Source organism: Trypanosoma melophagium (assembly GCF_022059095.1).
Source record: "Trypanosoma melophagium isolate St. Kilda chromosome Unknown ctg25segment0, whole genome shotgun sequence".
NCBI classification, from domain to species: Eukaryota; Euglenozoa; class Kinetoplastea; order Trypanosomatida; family Trypanosomatidae; genus Trypanosoma; species Trypanosoma melophagium.
Window position 1 is genome coordinate 279,577 of NW_027125156.1, and position 25,600 is coordinate 305,176.

General features: G+C 46.5%; 6 protein-coding genes across 6 annotated transcripts; 5 read left to right on the forward strand and 1 right to left on the reverse strand.

The window, feature by feature from the left end:
- Positions 1–536: 536 nt before the first annotated feature.
- On the forward strand, positions 537–2,024 carry LSM04_001404 (Rhodanese-like domain; the record flags this gene model as incomplete). Its single annotated transcript, XM_067336691.1, has 1 exon — positions 537–2,024. One exon carries the CDS (start codon positions 537–539, stop codon positions 2,022–2,024), a length of 1,488 nt encoding a protein of 495 aa, XP_067190952.1.
- Positions 2,025–2,969: 945 nt separating this feature from the next.
- LSM04_000695 (Oxidoreductase FAD/NAD(P)-binding) lies at positions 2,970–6,401 on the forward strand (the record flags this gene model as incomplete). Its single annotated transcript, XM_067336692.1, has 1 exon — positions 2,970–6,401. The coding sequence occupies one exon, from the start codon at positions 2,970–2,972 to the stop codon at positions 6,399–6,401; it is 3,432 nt and encodes a 1,143-aa protein (XP_067190941.1).
- Positions 6,402–7,648: 1,247 nt separating this feature from the next.
- On the forward strand, positions 7,649–10,084 carry LSM04_003128 (FAD-dependent oxidoreductase 2; the record flags this gene model as incomplete). The annotated part of the gene is made up of 1 exon (XM_067336693.1): positions 7,649–10,084. The coding sequence occupies one exon, from the start codon at positions 7,649–7,651 to the stop codon at positions 10,082–10,084; it is 2,436 nt and encodes an 811-aa protein (XP_067190977.1).
- Positions 10,085–11,471: 1,387 nt separating this feature from the next.
- LSM04_005824 (uncharacterized protein) lies at positions 11,472–12,407 on the forward strand (the record flags this gene model as incomplete). Its single annotated transcript, XM_067336694.1, has 1 exon — positions 11,472–12,407. One exon carries the CDS (start codon positions 11,472–11,474, stop codon positions 12,405–12,407), a length of 936 nt encoding a protein of 311 aa, XP_067191019.1.
- Positions 12,408–13,610: 1,203 nt separating this feature from the next.
- LSM04_004394 (uncharacterized protein) lies at positions 13,611–14,224 on the forward strand (the record flags this gene model as incomplete). Its single annotated transcript, XM_067336695.1, has 2 exons — positions 13,611–13,738; positions 13,897–14,224. The coding sequence occupies 2 exons, from the start codon at positions 13,611–13,613 to the stop codon at positions 14,222–14,224; spliced, it is 456 nt and encodes a 151-aa protein (XP_067190995.1).
- Positions 14,225–16,365: 2,141 nt separating this feature from the next.
- LSM04_005460 (uncharacterized protein) lies at positions 16,366–17,789 on the reverse strand (the record flags this gene model as incomplete). Its single annotated transcript, XM_067336696.1, has 2 exons — positions 16,366–16,403; positions 16,892–17,789. 2 exons carry the CDS (start codon positions 17,787–17,789, stop codon positions 16,366–16,368), a joined length of 936 nt encoding a protein of 311 aa, XP_067191012.1.
- Between the last annotated feature and the right edge of the window lie 7,811 nt (positions 17,790–25,600).

Below are 25,600 nucleotides of genomic sequence, written 5' to 3' on the forward strand. Positions count from 1 at the left end.
ATAGGGAATTTTAAAAAAAAGGAGTGGTTCCGTGGTAATGTACAACAAAACGAGACAATGAATTTTTCTAAAAAGAACTGGTTGATAATTGTAATTCCTAGACTCATTAAAATTGGTTGCGAAGCTAATGCGTCTTTAGCTGCGATAGATGGGAGAGTTACAAGTTCAATAAAAGAAAGGGGAAAATGTGAAGGATGAGCGATAAAACGTTTGATGATAATAGCAACAACATACATATTTGGTTTGGGCGTATGTGCGTACTTGCTATTGTCTGAACGGTTTTTATTTTTTTTTTGTCTTTGTTTTGCTCTTTCTTTTTTTTTTCCTTGACACTGCAAGTAAATATGCAATTGATGTCTTTGTATGTAGAAAAAGCCGTTTATTTGTGGTTTATATTTTACTTTTCTCTATTTATTTGTTTTTTCCCTTTTCATCTTAGGTTTTAAAGGAAGGAATAGAAGTTGAACATTTTCCTCTTTTTTTTCTCGTTTGGCCTTTGGTTGTTGTTGGTGTTTCTTCTTTAATTATACAACATTATGTGGCGACGGTTCTGCCTGCAACCCGCAATTCTTGGTGCTCAGTACCATCCGTCATCACGCCGCGCTATTATGCTGCGCCACACGGCTTTAATTCTATCGAATGAAGGGAAGAGTAGAATGGTGAAACAGGAGGGGAAGGAGCGAAGAGGGGCTTTTGGTGCTGCGGATATGAAATTTTCTAGGCATTCTGAATCCCAAATAGAGTTGGAGAGCCCTGGTAAGCTTGAAGGTGAGGTGAAATTGATGCGGGAAGAGACTCAGCTTATGTCATCACAATTGCAAGAAATAAATGGTCAGATTTCATCTACTACTAGCGATGAGCAAAGTGAGTCATCACAGGAAAGAGATTGGACAGAGCCTTCTTTGGAAGACTTGGATCGATCCATTCCACAGGTTGACTGTGCATTCATTGCCAATCTTATTCGCTCTCGTAATGCGAGAAGAAAAGAATTCTTGGAGAAGAAGTCGCGTGTAAAGGCAAAGGTTGAGCAGCTAAGCAAGCAACGAGCGTCCTCTGTATTAGAAGCAGCCAAATACCCTATTCTCGGTGGACTGAGTGGAAGTAAAATAGCCAGTAGTAGTAGTAGTAATTATAATAATACCCATGGGGTTACCACAATAAGCAGTGGTGAAGACGATGCTCCTATTGCAGTATCTCCTGAAGTTCTTACTCAATTGTCAGATGAAGACCGTGATGCATTACTCTCTTCACGTCCGGAGTATGACGACGGATTTGTGTTATTAGACTGTCGTACTGTTAACGAAGTAACCTCATGGGGTATGATTGAAGGTGCCAAGGTTCTCCCCGCCCATGAGATGTTTGATGGCTTTCATCTGACACCAGAAGAGTTTGAAGTGGAGTTTGGCTTTGCAAAGCCTCGGCCTGAAGATAAGATTATATGTTACTGTCAATATGGACCACGAGCCCTCATGGCAGCTCAGATACTGAGTTGGATGGGCTACACGAATGTTTTACACTTTCGTGATGGTTACTACGAGTGGGGAAAGCAGTACAATTTGCTACTACGACGATGGATGATACACGATAAGGAATCTGGTAACGAAACACGTCGACAGGCGGCTTTTCAAGCAGGACTTGAACTCCAACGTGAGATTGCTCCAGAGTTTAACGAACTCCCTATGTCTGAGGCTGCTCGCTATAAAATAGATACAACACGAAGTCGTGGCAAAATGATTGTTGGTGAGGGTGTGCGGGAGGCGGCGTATAGTGAAATTGCAACACTTGTTTCCGGTATGCAAACACCATTGTTGCCTGGTGTATTGGAGGATGCAGACCGTGCGGTGGGTGTGAGTGCCGCGGTTGGTCGACGTGAGCAAAAACTGCAGAGTTTTCTACAGGAAACAACAGGAATGGATGCACACAAGGAAGACACACGGCCCCCGATGGGATTGGCAGAAGTACAGGCGAAAGTCATGGATGCGTTTACGCGAAGTGATGGTGGTATTCATGCTCCACCACGGTAATTTGCTTTTATTCACATTTTCGATGCGAATTATTTTTTTTTTTTTTTTTTTTTTTTTTTTTTTTGTGTGTGTGTGTGCTGTTCGTTGTTGCTGCTGTTGTTCTTGTTGTTGTTGTTGTTGTTGTTTTTGGTCATTGTGGTTGATAATGTTGGTTCCTTGCATTGAGATTTGTTTGGATGTGGGTGACTGCGGAATTCTGAAGAAGAAGTGCGTTACTTCCAGCAATCTTGGAATTGTTGCTTTTAGTGGCACTAATATTTCTTTCTTATGTTGTTATTCTGTATTATTATTATTTTTTTTTTTGTGCGTGTGCATGTGTTACTATGCTCATTCTCTCTTTTTGCTCTTCTTTTTTATGCTTTGGCTGATAGGAAAACCACACAAAAGTATATTTCAATCGCTATCACTAGAAAGGGAAAAGAAAACCAATTAAAAATACAGAAGTTAATTTTGTCTTAGCTTTTTTGCGTCGTTGTTTATTGCAATTACTGAGAACATAAAAGCGAAGGAAGAAAAAAAATAGCAGGTTTAAAAAAAAAAGAATAAGGGAGTTATAAAAACCAAAAACAGAAGCAAAAGTGGAACAAGAAGTAAAAAACAAAGTGTAAAAAATCGACACCGTCATATCTCTTCGTTCTGCTAGTGTCCTCCTTCTTGTGTGTTTGTTTGCTCTGTTTCGCCAGTAAATTCACGAAACTTCAACACACAAAAACACATACAAATATATATATATATATATATATATATATATATATTGTTTATTTGTCCAAAGGACAGTACAGAAGAATAAAATCAAAAAAAAAAAAGGCTCTGCAAATCGTTTCTTGTAACGCCAGGAAGAGACAAAAAAGAACTGTGGAAAGGAATTTAATAGCAAATAGAAGTGAAGAGTAAAGGAAAACAAAAGACGAGTAATATCAATCTTCTATTATTGAACTGTTAAAAATGGCTGACGGACGATCTTCTGCGTCTGTTGTAGCCGTTGACCCGGAAAAGGCAGCACGTGAACGGGATGCAGCAGCCCGTGCACTTCTCCAGGATGGCCCAATGCAATCACTTATGCAGTACATGGAAAAAGGACTTGAACTTACAGTGCCCTTCACCCTTAAAGTTGTGGTGGACGCAGATAAGATGGACAGCGCCAAAGAGGTGGCGAATAATGTCCTGAAGTCCGCCTGGACCCTTGCTGATACTGTACTAAATAACTACAATCCCAATAGTGAGGTCTCATATATTGGAAGGTTGCCAGTGGGACGGCAACACATTATGTCAGCTCCCCTCAAACGTGTTGTGGCATGTTGTCAGCGTGTTTTTAACTCATCAGGTGGTAATTTCGACCCTGCTATTGCCCCTATTCTCGATGTACTGCGCACAGCTCTCAAGCCAGGCGTACCAGTACCACTTGAAGAACTAAAGTCTCTCATGAGTATTTGCACTATGCCAAACAGCTTCAACATTGATATTGATGCCGGTATCATTACACGCAAGCATGATAAAGCACGGTTGGATCTCGGTGGTGTCAGTAAGGGCTACATTGTTGACTATGTGGTGGAAAAGCTTAACGCTGCCGGTTACGATAATGTCTTTTTTGAGTGGGGAGGTGACTGCCGTGCGAGTGGTGTAAATGCCCGCAGAACTCCATGGATGGTTGGTATTGTTCGTCCTCCATCAATTGAAGAACTGGATAACCCTCCACAAAACCCACCTTTTATTCGTGTAATTGCGCTCGACAATGAGGCATTGGCTACAAGTGGGGATTACGAGAACTTGACAGAAGGTCCACACCATCGACTCTACACTTCTATCTTTGACTGGAAAACAAGATCTCTTCTGATGCCATCAGTTAATGAACTCGCACAAGTTTCAGTAAAGTGTTACAGCGCTATGTATGCAGATGCGCTAGCCACAGCAAGTCTTATCCTGCGAGACCCAGTAAAAGTGAGGTACATGCTGGATCGCTGGCGCTACGTCCGTGACACTGTAAAGGATTATACAGCCTATACGCGAGAAAACGAAATGGTCGCGCGCATGTTTGAAGTTGCGACAGAAAATGCAGAAATGCGGAAAAAACGCATTGCTGGTTCGCTTCCAGCGCGTGTTATTGTTGTTGGAGGAGGACTTGCTGGTCAATCTGCTGCCATCGAGGCTGCAAACTGTGGTGCCCAAGTAATCCTCCTGGAAAAAGAGCCAAACCTTGGTGGTAATAGTGCTAAAGCCACATCCGGTATAAATGCTTGGGGTACTCGCGCTCAAGCAAAGGCAGGTATCATGGATGGGGGAAAGTACTTTGAGCGAGACACTTTCAAGTCGGGTATCGGTGGCAACACAGATCCTGGTCTTGTTAAGGTTCTGTCGGTGAAAAGCGCAGATGCCATTCGTTGGTTGACATCTCTTGGTGTCCAATTAACAGTACTCTCACAACTCGGTGGACACAGTCGTAAACGCACACACCGCGCTCCTGACAAATCGGATGGTACTCCAGTGCCTATTGGTTATACCATTATGCAAACACTAGAGCGACATATCCGTAATAATCTCTCGGACCACATAACAGTCATGGAGAACACTTCTGTAACTGCACTGCTGCATGAGAGCCGAACACGTCATGATGGAGTTGTGCAGGTGAAAGTCAGCGGTGTGGAGATCACCCAGAGCGACGGTGAGAAGAGGCGGTTGATGGCAGATGCCGTCATCCTCGCCACTGGTGGTTTCTCTAACGACAAGACAGCCAATTCCCTCCTTCAAAAGTACGCACCGCAGCTGTCCGGGTTCCCAACAACTAACGGTCCCTGGGCCACTGGTGATGGTGTGAAACTCGCCAGTGAACTGGGTGTCAAACTTGTGGACATGGACAAGGTACAGCTACACCCGACAGGTCTCATCAACCCAAAAGACCCAGCAAACCCAACAAAGTTCCTTGGCCCGGAGGCACTACGCGGCTCTGGTGGTATTCTGTTAAACAAGAGAGGTGAACGATTTGTGAATGAGCTTGATCTCCGCTCGGTTGTATCGAATGCCATCATCAAGCAGGGTGATGAGTACCCAGAGTCTAATGGCAGTCGCTTTGCTTACTGTGTACTTAATGAGGCAGCACGAAAACTCTTTGGTGTAAACGCTCATGGCTTCTATTGGAAGAAGCTGGGTCTGTTTGTAAGGGTGGATACAGTGGAGGATCTTGCGGCTCTCATCAAGTGTCCCGTAGAGAATCTACGCGCTACACTTGCGGAGTATGAGGAACTCTCAAAGGCCCTGCGAACTTGTCCACGAACCCAAAAGAGTGTATACCCGTGTGTATTGGGGACTCAGGGACCGTACTATGTTGCCTTTGTTACCCCATCCATTCACTACACTATGGGTGGCTGCCTTATTTCGCCAGCAGCAGAGATGCAGATGGACGACCACCCTTCAACGATTAATTTTGGCAGCCGTCGTCCAATTCTTGGATTGTTTGGTGCCGGTGAAGTGACAGGAGGTGTACATGGTGGCAATCGACTCGGTGGTAATTCTTTACTGGAGTGTGTGGTGTTTGGAAAGATTGCGGGTGATCGTGCAGCAACAATTTTGCAGAAAAAGGCTACTCCGTTGTCGTTCACATCGTGGACAACAGTGGTTTTGCGTGAGGTACGTGAGGGTGGTATGTATGGTGCTGGTTCCCGAATCTTGCGCTTTAATCTTCCTGGTGCTTTGCAACGTTCTGGTCTTCAACTTGGTCAATTTATTGCCATCCGAGGTGAATGGGATGGAAGGCAATTGATTGGATACTACAGTCCTATTACGTTACCAGATGACCTTGGTGTGATTGGTATTTTGGCGAGAAGTGATAAAGGTACACTAAAGGAGTGGATATCTGCCCTTCAACCTGGTGATGCCGTGGAGATGAAGGGATGTGGCGGTCTTGTGATTGAGCGCCGCTTCAGTGAACGCAACCTTTTCTTCGATGGACATGTAATTAAGAAACTTTGCCTCATTGCCGGTGGCACAGGTGTAGCACCAATGCTGCAAATTATCCGTGCAGCCCTTAAGAAACCATTTATTGATTCCATTGAAAGTGTGCGTCTCATCTACGCTGCTGAGGATGTCTCTGAGTTGACGTACCGCGAGGTGCTTGAGCAGCACCAGAAGGATTCAAAGGGTAAATTCCGTACCACTTTCGTTCTGAATCGACCACCAGCATTGTGGACTGATGGTGTTGGGTTCATTGATAAGGGTATTCTAAGGGCCAAGGTGCAACCACCGGCTGATAACCTTTTGGTGGCGATCTGTGGTCCACCAGTGATGCAACGTATCATTAAGTCGATTTTGAAGGGCCTTGGACACAACATGCGTCTGGTACGTACGGTTGACGAGGTGGACCCTCAAACGGCATCCAAGATATAATTTTATTGATTGAACTGTTGTACTTCTCTCTACGTACTTCGTTTTTTTTTTTTTTTTTTTGTTGTTGTTGTTTGGTTGTTTCTTTTGTTTGTCCTTTTTTTTACTTTTCGTTACGTATCTGTGTGTGTTTTTTTCTTTTTTTTGTTCCTTTTTTCCCCGCTCATGATTATGCATGTTACGGGTTATTACAAAATTGGAATGAACAACAAAAAGAAAACAAGCTATGATAATGAGGATCCCGTTGCTACTGGGATACGTTGTTATCTGAGAGAGTAGTGGTCGATACTTTGAGGAAGTGTTTTTTTTTAACTTTTTGCCATTTTTAATAAAATCACTACAAAACGAAAAAAATCTTGTTAAATTTTAGCGGTACACATTTTCATCACTTTTGTCGCCGTAAAGAGAATCATTACGCAAACACACACACACACAGGGAGAGAGAGAAACATGGCGAAGAAAGAGGGTAATGTATGGGCGTGGACACACATCTACATGTAAATGTGCTGCGGTGCGCGCAGAGCGAAAAGTGTTTTTGTTATAGTTCTCGTTTCCACTGGCGAGGTGTTTGGAATAGGTAAAAACTCTGTTGATTGCTTGATGATATAATTGAAATCAAAAAGGGTGGTCTTCTTTTTAGTAGTTGTTATGATATGGGAAAGGGGAGTTTAAATAGATTGTCATGGTGTGGTAAGGAATATTTCTCTTTTTTCGTTCTATTTGTGTATGTCCGTGCTCCTGTGCTGCTTGGTATGTGTTTGGAACTATGTGTCTCTCTGTGTATGTGTATGTGTATGTATGTATTGTATGTGCGTTTCTCATCCACGACCCTGCCAACAAAACCGGAATGAGTAATGTTATTGGCAATGCAAAAGAAAATCCTTGTCTTGGAAATCTCTAATGTGCGACTTCGTTCTTTTCTTTTTTAAAAAAATATGCACGGGGTAATCCATATATGTGTGTGAGAGAGTGTATACTTTCATACACTTCATTATTTCGGTTTATATATATATAGTCCTTGTTTTCTGTCTACATTGATTCTCATCCGCATGATTCTCAGTGCTCTTGTTGCGTCCTTCTTTCTTTTTTTGTATTCTCTCTCTCTCTCTCTGTTTTTGCGCGTGATTTTGACACAATTGAGAACGTCGTTTGCTCGTTTATTGCAACGCGTGGCAAATTTTAATTATATCCATATACAAATATATATTTATTGCCCTGTTGCTTTCTCAAATATATAAAAACTAATATTAATGTATTCATATACCTATAGAAAGGATCGTAGCAAGACACAAGATATTCATAGCAAATATTTTAGTAATCACACTCGAAGACAGGGAAGGTGTTTAGCACGTGAACTTATTTGTTTTTTTTTAATACTTTTCTTCAGCACCACACTTCTCGCCGTGGTAGCTCCCTTTTCTATGGAAGGTCATCACAAGGACGTTATTGTTGAAGACACGTTAACAGGGGGGCGTGACACGGTCGTCATTGTTGTTGGAGGAGGACTTGCTGGTCAATCTGCTGCCATCGAGGCTGCAAACTGTGGTGCCCAAGTAATCCTCCTGGAAAAAGAGCCAAAACTTGGTGGTAATAGTGCTAAAGCCACATCCGGTATAAATGCTTGGGGTACTCGCGCTCAAGCAAAGGCAGGTATCATGGATGGGGGAAAGTACTTTGAGCGAGACACTTTCAAGTCGGGTATCGGTGGCAACACAGATCCTGGTCTTGTTAAGGTTCTGTCGGTGAAAAGCGCAGATGCCATTCGTTGGTTGACATCTCTTGGTGTCCAATTAACAGTACTCTCACAACTCGGTGGACACAGTCGTAAACGCACACACCGCGCTCCTGACAAATCGGATGGTACTCCAGTGCCTATTGGTTATACCATTATGCAAACACTAGAGCGACATATCCGTAATAATCTCTCGGACCACATAACAGTCATGGAGAACACTTCTGTAACTGCACTGCTGCATGAGAGCCGAACACGTCATGATGGAGTTGTGCAGGTGAAAGTCAGCGGTGTGGAGATCACCCAGAGCGACGGTGAGAAGAGGCGGTTGATGGCAGATGCCGTCATCCTCGCCACTGGTGGTTTCTCTAACGACAAGACAGCCAATTCCCTCCTTCAAAAGTACGCACCGCAGCTGTCCGGGTTCCCAACAACTAACGGTCCCTGGGCCACTGGTGATGGTGTGAAACTCGCCAGTGAACTGGGTGTCAAACTTGTGGACATGGACAAGGTACAGCTACACCCGACAGGTCTCATCAACCCAAAAGACCCAGCAAACCCAACAAAGTTCCTTGGCCCGGAGGCACTACGCGGCTCTGGTGGTATTCTGTTAAACAAGAGAGGTGAACGATTTGTGAATGAGCTTGATCTCCGCTCGGTTGTATCGAATGCCATCATCAAGCAGGGTGATGAGTACCCAGAGTCTAATGGCAGTCGCTTTGCTTACTGTGTACTTAATGAGGCAGCACGAAAACTCTTTGGTGTAAACGCTCATGGCTTCTATTGGAAGAAGCTGGGTCTGTTTGTAAGGGTGGATACAGTGGAGGATCTTGCGGCTCTCATCAAGTGTCCCGTAGAGAATCTACGCGCTACACTTGCGGAGTATGAGGAACTCTCAAAGGCCCTGCGAACTTGTCCACGAACCCAAAAGAGTGTATACCCGTGTGTATTGGGGACTCAGGGACCGTACTATGTTGCCTTTGTTACCCCATCCATTCACTACACTATGGGTGGCTGCCTTATTTCGCCAGCAGCAGAGATGCAGATGGACGACCACCCTTCAACGATTAATTTTGGCAGCCGTCGTCCAATTCTTGGATTGTTTGGTGCCGGTGAAGTGACAGGAGGTGTACATGGTGGCAATCGACTCGGTGGTAATTCTTTACTGGAGTGTGTGGTGTTTGGAAAGATTGCGGGTGATCGTGCGGCGCACATTCTCTATGACAATGCCAGCTTTCTTTGGCATAATAAATGGTCGCAATTAACTGTGAGAAGTTCTGTAGAGGATGAGAGTGGTTTTCTTTGGTTGACGTTTAATCTCCCGAGCAGCTTCCAGGTTTCAGGATTAAAGGCACTTCAAGGAGTGATGTTAAGTACCCTTAAAGGTGAGAAGCAGCCTGAGGTTCTTACCCCATTTACATTGCCCAATGAGGAAGGTGTTGTGGGTGTTGTTCTGGACCCCCATCAAGTGAAGAACAAGTCACTATGGCTTTCTTCGCTCCAGCCTGGTGATGTTGTGAAGATGAAAGTGGCAGAATCATCTGAGAGTGGGTATGAATTCCTCCTGAAAGCGCCAGGGTATGTTGTCATTGCAACTTCTCGTGGGGTTGCCCCCATGATGCAAATCATTCGAAGCGTTTTGAAGAAAACGGATGTCAATAAAACTCTCCATTTGTTTGTTTTGGCTGATCAAGTTACGGAAATACCTTGGCGAGGGGAACTTGAAGCCCTTGCGCTTTCTTCACCCGAGAGGTTTCGTTGCACATTTATTTTACGTCACCCTCCTACGCGGTGGGTGGGCGGTGTTGATTACGCTGATGAAATCGCTAGCTCTGTGATTCCTGACGGCAACCAAAGCATCTTTATTTGTGGTGCCACGGAAAAAACAAAAGCAATAAAGGGACTTCTTCTTGATATGGGACAAAGCGAAAAAAAAATAGCTATAGTAACATAGCTTCAGAAAGGTTTTCATAGGAAAAGGGTTAAAAAAAAAAATAGGAATTTTTGATTACGATATAGTGTCTTTGTTTGTTCGGGCTTCTTGTATAGAGGAGAAAAAAGATGGCAAAAAGAAAAAAAAACAATATGCACATACTGTTCGAGTATAATATCTTCAACAACGGGAAGGCGTATCTCAAAAGTAGAAAATGAATTTATACCGGGAATACATATGTTTCGTAACTCTTTTTTCTTTTTTTTTTTCTAGAGGAGATTATCGGGGTAAAATACAAGAACTTATTTGTAAAATAAGAGACAATGCATGTTTTGTACAATGATAAAGTAAAACATTTCTCTCCTTCTTTTTCTTTCTTCGGATGAGGTGAATTTTGTTTTTATGTTTCCCCTTCAAATATTTGGGGTTTAAATAGAAGCAAAGGGCGAGGAAGACACACCAATAGATCCAGACCCTTCATGCCAGGGAAGAACCCCAGAAACAAAGGCGTACCACTGCCATCACGGCGTTCTTTGGCAACGCAGGGTTTCAAATAAAAACAAAAAAGGGGAGAAAAAGCAGAACATGATCCCCACTGACCTCCCATTGTGTCTCCTTTTTTATTTTGTCGTTCTCCATTCCGAAACCTTGGTGGTTGATTCTTTTGTTCCTAACCCCCTTCATGGGCCTTGCCTTGAAAACCGCGATAAGAAGGAAAGGGCAGAAGTTTCCCGGGTCTAGCGGGAGGATACCTCTCAACTGTCCGAGTTTTTTTTCCTTTTCGTTGCATTTTACAAGTGAAGAAGTGGTATCAAATAAAGCCGTGGTAGATATCTAAAACAAACCAAGTTGCAAGCAGCGAAAAGGGAACTTATCCTACTCGACTGGACTCGCTGCGACTTTTTTCCCTCCTTTTTCCGGGCATCGGAAGAATTCCGCGGACCAACTTGATGAAGGCCCACCCCTGTAGACCAAAGCACCCCGCAAGAAAATTAACAATAATAATAATAATAATAATAATAATAATAATAATAATAATAATAATAATAATATGTTCCAGAACAGCACGTCCTTTGGCTGTTTCGGGGTCTCTTTTCCCTTTCCCATTAACTCCGGGTTGGGCCTGGAAATTGGGCCCAATATAGCCGAGAATGAAAACCTTTTTGGCGACCGTTCCCATCATTTTGCCCTCTTTATTTTTTAAGGTTTCTCTAATCCCCGGCAGTTGCCCAACATTCCCTTTTACATTCACTTTCCTAAAGGAGGTCGCCGAAACCATCGGGTGGTTTTGTTTTCTTTTGTTTTGTTTCTTGCCTCGTTGCCTTTTTATTTCCACACCCCAAACCCCGAAAACGAGGGAAACAAAAAAGGAGAGGGGGTTTGCGCCAGTAGGATTCTAGGGTAGGGAATGGCGTCCGGGCTCGGGGAAGGCTGGGCGTCGGCCGGGAGGGCGCCATTTAGGGAGAGAAAAAGGGCGAGGCCGGAGCCAACCCCCGGGAAAGGAAGCAAAAACAGGAGGAGGACGGACACGGCACCCGATGGAGGGTATCCCTTGGAGGGCTTCCATGGCGCACCTGCCGCCTTTTACCCTGTTGCTCCGCTTCCTTGGGGGCCGCCGCAGCCGCCGGCAATAATTGACGAAAGGGGCCCCGCCCTTGTTGAGGAAATGGCGTGTCAACCTTTTCGGCCGGAAACCAAGACGGCCCCAGCGAAAGCGAACACCAACCAGACGCAAGAAAACCCCACACGAGATGGAAATGAAAGGGTAAAAGTTGATGAAAAAATGCCCACAGCAAATCCAAAGCCGCAGGAAGCAGCCGCCAAAAAAAGCGGAAATAGCCATGCGGCGGTGCAAGAACTCCTGCGGCGCATTATTGCTCTAGAATTTTCTGGAAGATGCACGCAAAGGTCCATGACAGTGGTGCAAACAATTTGCGACACCCTTTGCGCAGACCCCATTGGGGTTATCAAAGTAATGGAAGTACTGGATGAATGCTTTTTGAAAGCTGTAGAAATGAAACAACAGGAACAATTGCTAAATTATTGGTACATCGTAGATGCTGTGATGAAGCTCTTCCGCGACCGACCGCCGATGTTAAACGCCATTATGGTTACTTTGCCACATCTTTTGCTCCAGTACGTACCCTGGAAGAATGGCAAACTAGAAGAAGAACCATGGATTCAGCGAGAAAAAGACAAAATGCGCTACGAGCATCTTTTCCGAACATGGGAGCACACTGTACCGAGGGATCTCTTGGATGAAATATGGGAAATGTGGAGAAATGGACTCGCACAACCAGTAGCGCCGCAAAATACCACGACATCAAATGGATGTACAAGTTGAAAAGAAATTTAAATGCAAAAAAGTGTCCCTCTACGAGGCTAACAAATAGGATAAACTATCATTTCAGAAAGAACACCGTTCGCAAATCCTTAAACAGAGAACCCTGCCCAACATTCAAGGGAAAAACAGAATGAGGAAAGCTCATCAAGAGCACCTCTTGCCTACATTTCTTATTTCTTCTTTGGTTAAATGTTTTTTTTTAACTCCTTTAATCCAAGAAATAAAAAGATAAGAAAACACAAGTAAAACAATCACAAAAAGGACAGCGGAAAATCACTGCGCCAAAAACGAACGGTCGCAGGGGCCTCGTTGTTTTTTTTCTTTTTAGGTCTGGCACAGCGGACGCCCCATCCCAACAAAAACACGCCGCAAGAAAAGACAAAGAAAACCCGTCGCACATGCGACTCCACCTTTTTCCTGGCATAACAAACGCCATTTCCAAAAAAAGAGGATTGGACCCCAAGTTCCCTTCCCACCAGCGGCCCAAAAGCACAGCGGGGGAAAAAACAACCGCCTTCATTTGGCAGCTCGGGAACTGGCCGGGTGAAACTTTAAAAATGGGCACATTTCGGCATGCATCTCCCATTAGCGCACCCCATAAAGCTCTGAAGGAATTCGTTCATGGGCTGAAAGATTTTAGTCAACGATCCCGCGGTTCCGCTTATTGATTTAATCCGTCCAAAAAAGGACCCCGAACGCCCACCGATTATCAACGACAGCTCGGCCCAAAGAGCGAAAAAAAACAGCAAAAAACAACAACCCACAACCAGGACCTGCCCCATAAAAAACGGCCGAAATAATGAAATTCGGGAACGCCCGCGCCACCACGGCACTTCCCGGTTAAAAAATTTATCCTCCTGCCGGCGATCTTTTTCCCCTTTGGGGGCCCGGCAGCAGGAAGGAACCGTTCCCAAACACCCCACGGTACGCCAGGCCGGGGAGAAAGGGCCCGCAAAAAAAAAAACTGCCAGAGACCGGGGCGGCCCAGCAGAAAAAGAACAATCCCGGCGGCCTCCGGCAAGCGAGGGGCCCTGCCAGCCTTCTGGGCCGCAGCTTTCCGCTCGGTTTTTGGGGGCCGGGCCTGAAAGAGAAAAAAACGCCGCCGCCACCGGAGACCGTCCGTAAATCCGGATTTTGTGTCGCCCTCTCGGTCCGGGCTCCTTGCCTCTTCTTTGCGCGGGCCGGGGCGGAAGGAAGAGGGATATGGCGCAACCCCTCGCCCCCACATTCCAGGCATCCAAGGCGGCGGCGGGGTCACATCTTCTTCCGCCCCGTCTTTTCCGCCAAGACGCCGGCGATGTCGAGGCCACAGCGTCGTCTGCTTCATCACCGTCGCGGGGAAAAAAGTAAAGGGCGAAACCCGACAACGAGCCCCACGACGAGCGGCTCGCGCCTCGTGCAGACTGGTTGCCGGGTTTCCTCCTTTCCCCTCTCCTTCTCACCTCCTTTCTCTCTCTCAAGTTCAAAGTCCCTGAGCATGATATTTCAGGCCTCAAGGTTCAGCGCCTCGGGACGTAAAGTGCCCCTCGAGCCCCGCCGAAGCGAAGCATGCCGCTCATGCCAGCCCATGCATGTTCTCTCGTTTGGAGAGGGACGCAAAAAGTGGTTGTGTTGGTGTGTTGCTGTGTGACTTGCATGTTTGGAGTGCATGCCGCGCCGCAACTGCCGTCGGACAGGAATTTCGACCAGGCCAACGCGACTGCGTTCGGAGTGCGATCCCGTTCAGGATGAGCCTCCAGGCGTGCTTGTATATAGGTGCCCCACGCCGCCGTGAGCCTTCGCGTTTGGAATGCCCTTCCCCCGAATGCAAGAGTTGAACGCTGAGCGTGAGCCGCGCAAAACAGGACGGGATGCGAGTTTGCGTGGAAGAGAGGAACGAAAGGAGGCACGGTGTGTGAGGGGAAGAAGTGTGGCATGTCAGTCCCGTGCCTGTGTTGGGTGGCTTGGCGCAAAGAGGTCCAAGAATCACGTTGTGGTCAATGCAAATGCCTCGATGGTTCACATCACATTCCCAAAAACACACAGTGATAGAGAGAAAGAGAAAGTGGCGGGGAGGCACGGCACACCAACCATAACAGCCGCACACGTTAACTGCAGCCCAATCAACAACAACAGAAATAAACAAGGAGAAGTGCAAACACACCACAGAGTCAGAGCAGAATCAAACCACAAACATGGCTCCATGCTCTCTTCGCCCAGCCCCTCACCATCACTTCGCCAGATTGCAACTCACAACAGAGGGAATCCCAACAGTGCGCTCATGTGCGGCCCCAATCACACAACACCGCGAAGGAACCGCACCTTCACTCCAGCCCCTCAAACACGCGGCGGGGGATGTCGCCACGCCGACAGTTAGCGCACCGCAAACATCAGCGTCCAGCAGAAACACACCAACCACCGAGAATCCGCAGCGGCGCGGTCCAGCAACACAGAGTTTCCATCTTACCCACATGCCCATGCCAGAGAGGCACTAAGGCATACACTAAAACCCTACACTGAGTCACACACCTGCAGAGAGGAACAGAAAACACAAGAGCAACGGAAAAAAGAAAAACAGGATATCAGCGGCACACAATAACACACCAATCACAGCTGACACTCCCAATTAGAGCAGCATTCACCCACACCAATCAAACCATTGCATCAATACGCACCCCAAAAAGAAAAAAACAGACCCATTACGTGAAGCCGAAGCGGATCAGTCTCAGTCCCTCCCCGCAGGCTGCAGTCACTCAAGCAAAACACACAACACACTACACCACAAGGGCAGAGAAATATGCTCGCGGTCATGCCGTGAGTGACACCACCAACAGAGAGAGAAGGCGAGAACAAAGAAATGTGTTTTCATTACCTGGGCGCTGGGAGGAGAAACCCCAACACACACAAGGACACAGATAGGAAGGGCACTCTCAAACACCCGCAACCCACCAATATTTTCACCAAAATAAAAATGTAAAGAAAAAAGAGAGAGTGACCGCGTGAGGCAGACACAATAATAGAGCACAAATGAAAAACCAAAAGAAATTCATGACTTAATGTGGCTGCGATGCCTGAAGACAGTCACATCCACTTTATGTTTCATAACGAGTATTTATTATATGGTAAAAGTATAGTGTCGAAGTATTCATTGTTTGCATAGCCTGCAGCCTGCAATTAGCAATAAAAAAGAGATTATCACACAAAACCCAACACACACAAGGTGCATGGGGAAACGCAAAAGAGACACACACAGTGCAAATTAATTATGAAAAGAAAACACACACAAAAAGAAAGAAGGGAAGAGTGTATAAAAGAATTGGTCTGCAAAGGACTGCGTGTCTGTACTGATGCACGGTGCGGGAAAACACAAAGCACCACGCCTATTGGTTGGCTTGAGGAGCACACCACCATATTGCAGCAGAACAGACACGCACACACAGCACCACACAGGGGGAAAACAAAACAATGAAAACAAATAAAATGAAAAGAAAGCCGTGATCATCATGCGAACATGTTCAGGAGACAAGAACACAATTCCCTGCAGTTGGTGTGTGTGCCTTTCGTACAGGGCGAGCAATGGGAATGATGCACACACATGATGACAGTCCACACACAAAGAGAAGGAAGGTTATTACTGTGTGCGTGTTTGTGTGTCTTGGACCGCCTGCCATTCTTCACATTTCAGTCACAGCAATTAAAACACATTGGGGATTCTATCCCATTCCCATGGGTAAAAGCAAAAGTTAGTAACATTACGGAACACACACACACACCAGGCACACACAGTGAACAGCGGGAAAACAGAACCCAGATAATGCGAACAAAGAAAAAGAACACTCCATCACAAAAAAGATGGTCTGTCGTCTGATGAGCGCCATAGGGAATGCAATAGATGTATCCATTTCAAACAAGCAAACAAGAGATTTATCGCACTGGGAAAGAAGAAAAATTTCAAAATCCATTAAAAAGAAAAGTGACCTTACAATGCATCCATGTCCAGTCGAACAAAGGTTAACACTGTGCAGCCGTGTGTCATGGAAACACCGATCAGCACACAAGAGTGCAACCCAACACACACAGCAGAACAAGAAGCAACAAGGGACCGTGCAACAATGCAGGACTGCTGCTGCCATCTCTCTTCTTTTCGGCTTCCCTGTTCTTCTTCAACTCTACCTTGGCTTTATTCTCCGCAACCTCTGACAAATTTTTTGTCTCTTCTTCTTTGGCCTTTCTCGCCTCATTTGCAAGCCTTATCGCTTCTTCTTCTCGTGCTTTCCGTGCTTCCTCTTCCTCTGCATCCCTTCTCTCCTTCTCTTCTTTCCCCCTCTGCGCCGCAGCCGCACGCTCGCGTTCTTCTTTTTCCTTTTTTTCCCGTTCTTTCCTCTCCCATTCCTCGGCCAACCGTTTTTCCTCATTCTTTCTTCTTTCCTCAATAACAATCTTTCTAGCCGTATCGAACGTCTTCTTGAACCTTTGGACAGTCGTTTTATTTATTTGTAACGCACTCCCTTTTATAAATGGGAACTGCTCACCCGCTTTCATGGACACCATGGTTGTCTTATCCGTGGCATTCTTTCGAAGCCTTCCATCTGGTAAAATCACTGCTTCGTCATATCTCTCACTCTTCTCCCCTTTACCCTCCACTGGAACCTTGATTTCTTCACTCGACGTGATTTCCTGTCCACAGGTGCTGGACAAATCTTTAAGTGCCTTATTCATTATACCCACTGGCGACACTGCTCCGCCGATAACCCTGCAAACCTGCGTGTGGCCCTTCATCACATCGAGCCTTCTCTTGATGCCACTCAACTCGTCGTGCAACCTCTTGACCTCCGTGACGCGTTCCGTTTTTTCTGGCGTCACACAAACGCTGTATTCTTTGTAGCCGAGGTGGTCCTCATAGCTTTTCAGTGTACTGCTTAATCGCAAGAATCGGTCGTCCACATTACCAGTGACAGCCGAACATAGCTTTTGTGCATCACGCGCCAATACCACCAACCGCTCCGTTTTTTTTACGGCTTCATCGAACGCTGCCTTCTTTTGATCCACCTCCTTTTTCAAGGCCGAAACTGTCGTATCAACAGTGCAATTGGCACCATTTTCTGCTCCCATTATTTTCTTGACGAGATCGGCCGTTTCATTCGCGGTGACACCCATGAATTCAGCATTCCTATTGCATGCAACCACGTCTTCTCCCCATGCTTTCAAACATGCCTCTCCATCCTCAATTACTTCATGCAAGTTTACCAAAGCCCCATTTAACATATTCTCCGCAACCACGAACTCACTCCCACGCCCCGTACACAACGCCGCTCCACCTGGAACTCCCTCTTCCCCAGACACGCCTATAAAGCACTGCAGAAGGACCAACAAGTACACCACACGGCGCAGTTGGACGAGCATCCTTGTTATTCAATTTCACTGTGGGTTGCTTGGGTCTGCGATAACAGGGAAGAAGAGAAAAAGAGTAAGAGACGCACGGCTAACACACATGGCAGAGAGAAATGGGTGAAGGGCACCACAAACACAGAGAGAAACAGAACAACAACAATGGGACTGAAGATGCAACCATGGGAAAACATGGAACCCAGCGTAACGAGCACCACTGGGATACCCTGAAGGCAAATAATTGAATGAGGCATCCATTTAGAAATAAATCACACACACACACACTCGTTTTGCAGAAAATACCAAAAAGAAAAAAGGAACACACCAACCCCTCACACATAAAAACCAACAACAAGCACATCCCACGTCACCCATCCATGCTGCACCAGTAAGAGCATCTCTGGCCGCAATGATGCAGCAACAAGAAAACCACTGCTGCCACCCACACTCAGCATTTACTCCCAACTGCAGGAGAAGCACTGGGAACTGACAGAGTGCCGAATAACAAAACAGACACACGGCAGCAGAGTCCATCAAGGGGCAGAGTAGAGGAGTGCTGCACAACCCGCCTCGCCTCCAACTTCTTCCCGTGCCCTCCAAAAAAACCAACAGACACACATCCCCATCCCCTCCACAATGTATATGAGGAAGGTACGATCACATATATACCCCTCAGCAACCTATCTTTCTCCACCATCGGACCGCCATCCCACAGAGTGAACGACACACGGCCAAAGCACAACTCTCTCAAAGCAGCGGTGCCACTCCTGAGACAATTCTTCAGACACAGAAATGGAGGAACACATTCCAAGGGAAAAACCGTCAGATGTGCACTGCAACACTGGTTTGTTTTCACTGCAGAACATGCTGGCGTGCTTCATTAGTTCATCCTTGCTTCTTTTGCATGTCTTGAGAAGTAAATTACATCCAGACTGATTCCCCCAACTCATCGGTTCTGCCATGGCAAAGTTTGACTTTTTTTTTTTTATTATTCCTCGTGTCTTTATGGGTTTTACCCCAACGGTACGGCTATCAGCTTCTCACCGTAGAGCACCAAGGTTGCTGTCTATGAAGAGCGGTGCTTGAGAGAAAAATCCCTTCGTTTTGTGGGATCCTCAAGCTCTTGTAATATTTATTTTGTTATTTTGGGTTTTTATTGTTTGAGTTTTGTTATTTTCAAGTTTTGTTTTTTTTAGTTTTATAACCAATCTATGAACAGTAAAACAGTCTACGAGAGATTCTCTACTCCCACCATCCTTCCCAGAGCCCGTCGGCCACTCTCCCTTTGTTATTAATTTTGTTATTTTTGGCTTTTTAGTTAATGATTGGGCCTCAATGATCTCCTCTGTTTTTTGTTGCTTGTTGGAGATCGCGACAAGCGTCTCTTGAGACTAATCCTTTCAGGGATTCCATAATCGAGCTCGTCGCTGGCCTTACAGGGGTGTAGAGGTCTTAGAGGGGTGTAGAGGCCTTACAGGGTGGAGGAAGGAGGCGTAGGGGTTCCGGACCGCGAATTCTGCGGTATCGCATAGTTCCGCCCCACTGCCAGAAGGAACTGGGCTAACTGTTTAGAAAAGCACAGCTTCTGGAGAGGGATATCTGTTATAGCATGCTGCATTCGCAATGGACGAAGGGCGGGGCAACTCAAGAGATGCAGTGCTGTTTCTTCGCAGCCGTTGCGTTGGCTAGTATGCGCGCGAATATGCTGATACCCGTGTTGAGACATGCGGTGTTGTGTGAGGCCTGATTTGCTCATGCATTGTCTGTTGCATGTGGGGCAAATCAGGGTCGCAAGGTCTCTGATGTTCTCGCCCTTGCTTCAGGAGGATTTGGTTGCCCCTTTGGCAGGCATGCCTTCGCCATGGTGAAAATTTCTGCAGTGAATGGCGAGTGAAGGCATGTTGGCGTAGAACTTCTTACACACACGGCACTGAACCTTGCCGTGGTCCTCACGTTCCGGTGGCAACGAGTCTCGCTGACGTTTCTTATTTCTGGGAAACGTTACCTGTAGCATAATCGGCAATATCGGAGTTCCGGGTGGGTGTTTTTGCTTTTTATGGCACGATAGAGCTCATATGTTACCGAAATCCCTTAGACAGAATTCACAGCGCAGCGATGCTGGCTGTGGGTTAACTGCGTGCCGGGTACGTCTTTGCTGGAGTCCTCAGGATGGCGTGCTCTAATGTGGGCTTTGAGGCCTGTTTTAGAGCGCGCTACCATTTCACATTTGCCACATGGAAATGCCGATCCCTCTGGTATTGGTTCATCTGCTCTTGGCCGCTTTATTTCAGTGGGAGGGCATTTGGCATTGTGCATGCACCTGAGGTGGCGAGTTGATCCGTTTTTCTGGGGGAAGGTTCGGCAACACAAATGGCATGGAAAGGGATGTTTTTTCTCTGCATGTGCTGATTGGCGAGGTAACGTATTTACCGGAGATGTTGGTCTGGGCGGCAGTGGCTCAGGCGGTATGTCCGGCGGAGGTGGTGCATGGGGAAACTTGAGTTTCCAAAGCGCATCGGCCTTCTTAAAACCATGCCTGTTAACCATGTGAAGCGCTGCGGCGTTCCTGCATGAGTATTGTGCTCCGCACTCTGTGCATGCTGCTGGCTCGGATGCTTTACTCATGGGGTGGTGTCTCTGCGTTGCTTGCGGCTTCGGTGGGGCTGAGTCGTTTTCCTCTTGGGGATTGCACCATCGACAACCAGGGGGATATGGGGTTGGATTTTTCTCAGCAACCACCCATATCGATGAGAGACTCCTGTGCGGATTCTTGCAAGCGCTGTTTCATCTTCTCGTGTTAGTTCTGGGTTGTCTTTGGTGGGGTTCCAGTTCCCTGCGCTTTGCCATCTATGAGAAGGACGAGGTGTTTCCTCCCCCTTGAGTATGCGTTTGGCGTAGGCAATAACATCGGGAATCCAGGTATCATCCTTCTGGGTATGCTCCGCAGCTTTTTTGGCCTCAGCGTCGCATTTTTCGTTCTTCTCTACTCCGCAATGGCCGAAAATAAATTGCAGTCGAATGCGGGCTTTGCGACGTTGCACTTGGAGGATCAGGTTCCATAGTTTACGGAGCATAGGATCCGTAACAGTTAGGGGGCCAGCCTGGAGCGCTTTCAGTAGAGACAGCGAATCTGAGAATACGGAAACTCTGCAGGGTGTTGGGTTTTCTGCCAGTAATATCGTGAGTAGTTTCCGCAATCCTTCATATACTGCTATGGTTTCGGCCGCGTAGCTGCGGGCTAGGGGCCAGCTCCCCTTTGCGTGGTGCTAAGCAGTTCACCATCCTTGTAAATCATCGCCGCTGCCCGGGATTTGACGCTTTCGCTCAGCAGTAACTTGTTGCAAGCGATACTGCTGACAGCACGTCGAAAAGTGCCCCAGGACCTTCTTGGATTGAGTTCTGCCCCAGCACGACGCGGCTGGTCCCGGTGCTGTAAGACGTTTGTAGCTTACGAAACAAAAAGCCCCAGAAGAGAAGAATGCTGACCCATGGCTTCCACCGGAGAATGTGAGGTAGTAGACCTTGGCACCGCCTCTCGAAGGCCAAACGCCACCAAGGGATAGCATTCCGAAGACCAAATGTATCAAAAATTAAAAAACTTGAGTTGTTTTTTTTTTTCGATTTAGGAGACCGCCCTCTTTAAATTACAGATTGGCCGTTAAAGGGAGCCACCTCCTTCAAAAATTTCTTGGGTTCTTTTGGTTTCCCTGAAATAGATTCAAGCACTTAACCCTGTTACCGCGATAAGGCGGCATCCCATTACCACATGTGCATATCAAAAAGAACCAAGAGGTCTCCACTCTTTAGTAGACTCTCTCATGGCGAAAAATAGTATAAACGAACAGAATGATCAGCCTGCCCTTACTGCTCGGCTTAAATTTGACTTATGCGATAAACCTTATGAAAACCGGCGAAGCGCAGCACAACATCATTTACACTGATACTCTTAATCCTCAAGGTCTTCATTTCCCAGAATAGTGGACCAAAAAAAGATCTAATCTTCCTACTGAACAACCTCCTACTGCATTAGAAAATCATGGCTCTATGGAAACGCCTTATCAAATTCGTAATGAAATGCCCTGAAGTTCGGAACACCCAAGTGATTTAGATACCCCGCAGGATCTACAAGCGGAAAAATATTCGATGCAGCCATTTCTTCAGACAAAAAGGTTATTCACGCTATTGCAAAGCCCATTTGTACTAGTCTTAGGGGAAGTTGGCCACACGCGTAGGTGGGAAAAAGGAACGGCAGGGGGCGGGCGGGAAAGTGACATACGGATTCCTGGATGAGAGGCCTGGGGCATAGCGCAGCCCCACACCGCAGCCAGGAGGAACCGGGCTAATTGTTTGGAAAAGCATAGTTTCTGAAGGGATGCGCCAACCACCGCAAATTGCACTCGCAATGGATAAAGAGCGGAGCAACTGAAAAGATGCAGTGCCGTGTTTTGAAGTACGGTGTTGAGCGGGGTCCCTCCCTTTACGAACGCCAATGGAAACCGGTGATGGCGAAACGAGATGCTACAGCGCAAGAAAAATTGACCGCACCAAGAAGGGGGAAAGCCACATTCTCATAAGAACGGTCCGCTTGGGAGCAGTCTCTTTTCTCTGAGCGAGTTCGACTGGGTTTTATTGAGCGGTCCTCTTGAGAAAGGGCTAGGATTTTCCCTCTTACCCCACCCCAGCGCCAACCCAATTTGGGGATTCAGCGAGCACCACATATTCTCACGCACGCTCGGGCCCTCCGGCATCGATTTCGCCCCACAACATCACAGCAACCCAGGCGATTTGTACTGCATAGGCTTGGGCGTGAAAAAGGTTTTCCAAAAAAAAAATAAATAAACAAAGGCTGACCTTACAACGCCAATAACAATTGCCGCGATTAACACCGGCACGAAAACAAAAATACTGGACGCCATCCTTGGGTCACGAAAATTCCGATGCCGGGGATCGAACCCGGGTCTAGCGGGTGAGAGCCGCTTGTTCTAGCCACTATACCACACCGGATACGAAAGACCCCATGGAAAAAATAACACTGTCTATAAACCAAAAATCATATATTTTTTTTTGGGCTGGGCGAGGTGTTGGTTGGCAATGGGGAAAGCCTCAAAATCACTTTATAAGCGAAGTGCAAGTTATTCCTCTACTATGAAGGTGATGTTTCTCTTCTTGTGGGAAAAATCGAGACTTATGCTCGGAAAACAATTTTATTACCTTAAAAGAGTGGGGAAATCCCTTCCTCCTGAAGCACCGAAAAAGCCCAATTCATAAAAATATCATGCCCTCAGCTTTTAAAGATTGGTGCCAACTTCTCTGAATCTTTGGAAATGTCTTCAAGTAGACTAGACAACACGCCATAATTCGAAAAATCCTCTTGATGATCCCTGTTCATGCAAAGTTATCTTCGCCAATTGGTCCAACCTGATTTTGGCCAACGCCGCCTATGCCTATGCCAGATCCCCTATTTCGGACAGAAAACAATAGCATTTGGCGCGGGCGTGGAACGTCCACTACGCCTTTCGCGGATAACTCGGCCACCTTTTTGTTTTTACTGATAGCTTGCGGAAATAATGATTAAACTTTTCCTCAATTTTTTGTTTTTGCCTTTTCCCCTTCACAGTCTGCCAAATGTAAGTTTCCGGAAAAAAGTAAGTTTAGAAGCAAGTATAATGCCAACTACAACCCGTTAGTCGTTTACAGAAGTAGAGCGGCAAACCAGCACGCAGGCGTTAACGGCATTTGTGCACCATAAAGGTAAAACGGCTTTTTTTTCATTGACTATTGTCCAGCAGATTCTCCGCAAACAATTTATCACGTTGAAGGTGAGATATTCCTTAAAAATGACACCCTAATGGTTCGGGTAAACGACCGTAACGTCATGCCATGGGCGTCTCTTGGTCTCTCCCTGGTGCGCTCTAATATGCCGCTCAACCCAGACTTTCTACAAGCATTTGAAGAAGCACTTGCACGTTTCATTGCCGAATGGACAGCATTGGCAGCAGCACGTCCAAGTTTAACTTATGAGTATCGAAATGCATTAAAAGAATTACAGGATGAATCATTTCGGGCACAGCAGCACGCAAGCAATCAGGTCCAGGAATTACAAGACCAAATAGCACATCTTCACCAGGCAGCCATGATCGAAAAAACACAAAAGGAAGAAATGCAAGCGTATTTGAAACATACCCAGACGCAGTTGGCCGAAACACAAGGGCAACTTGTGGCAGCATTACAAAGACTCTCGCTGCAATAGAATGAAAAGACAGAATTGCGGGCACAAGGGTCCCAGTTTCAAACGGAGAAGGCTGAAATGTTAGTGCAACTTACATCGGCAAGGGAACGGCTAAGGCAAAGAGAAAATCGATTTGCCGAATTATTGCGCCAATTAGGGCACGAGACACAAACACTGGGAAAAGAAGAAACACGCAGCATTGACCCACAAGCCGTTCATACACCTACAAAGGAGGCACGAAAAGAATGGCCCGGGGAGACGACACCGATGGGTTATGAAGAAAGCCCAAAAGAGGGTTTCCGGGGAACGCGGGAAAAAAGCCAACCGGTTTGGACCGAATATGTAAGACCAGAAGAGCGCATCAGGACATTTGAAGGAATGATGGATTATTTACTGCAGACTTCACCAAGCCAATTGCTGGCGGCATACCGGGAAATTTTCCTATGCCAGCTAATCCTGGGCCAGCCTATAATGATGCATGGAATAATTTTGTGCAATGGGCCAACACCATTCGTAATGAAGGAATGTCGAATCAACAGGTACGCTTCGGAAGCCAGTTATACACCCAACTCAGGGTTATTCAAACAGCAAAGGATTTTCCAGGAGTGAAGATGCATGATATCAAGGAGGCCATTGCTCAGCCCTTAAAAAGAGGGGATCCATCCATCCAAGCAGCTATGAAGTTTCGTAAGAAACAGTCGGCACCACCACTCAGCAAGGCATACTGTTTCAGATGCGGTCTCATCGGGCATTACAGCTTTACGTGCCGGGTGCGATTGCAACGAGAGGCTTTTAAACCAAGAAACGATATTCGGCCCCGGAAACGGTGAATACCGCTGCAACGAGGCACGTGGTAATCGCAGGTGCGGACGCACAACGCGTCAAGGAAACCGTAAAAGGAATGACAAGCGACGAAAAGCTAAAGACACTAACTACGAAAGACATGGAGAATACCCTTCGCCCCTAAGGAACGGCAGCTCGCTCCTTAAAGAGAGGAGCACTGGCACACGCCGCAGCCGCAGTGGTCGAACACGATTCCGATCCACGTTTACCAACACAGTTAGGGAAACACGCAGATCCCGTGGAACTCCCACGCAGCACGGTTCAATACTTAGGCCATTGGGCCGCAACAGTAAACAGGTCAGAGCAACTGACATCATTGATGTGGGAAATTTGAAAAAGTGGGCAGCGGAAGCATGAACCATACCGGAACCTGTAAAACAAGGTTTTTGTGCACCATTTAAAGGGCACAATATACTACAACGATCGCACCGCACCAGGGTAGCAACAAAAGAATAAGAACGATTACCGTTGCAACAAATAGACGTAGGCACGCTTTCCACCCAATGGATAAGAGACCGCCTCAACCATAAGGCCAGGAGGCATTGGGATGAGGTGTGGCACATTATGCAGAAACCCGAATTATACGCCAAACGGCGTGAATCCAATTTACGAATTAATAACGCTGATGCGCAGCGTATGAAGGAAGCAGGCATTATTTGCACAGCTACATTACATCCAACTAAAGGATGGGTGGGCCCGTTTACGGTGGTGGAGGAAAAACCCTCCGGAGAAAGAAGACGTTTTATTGCGTGGC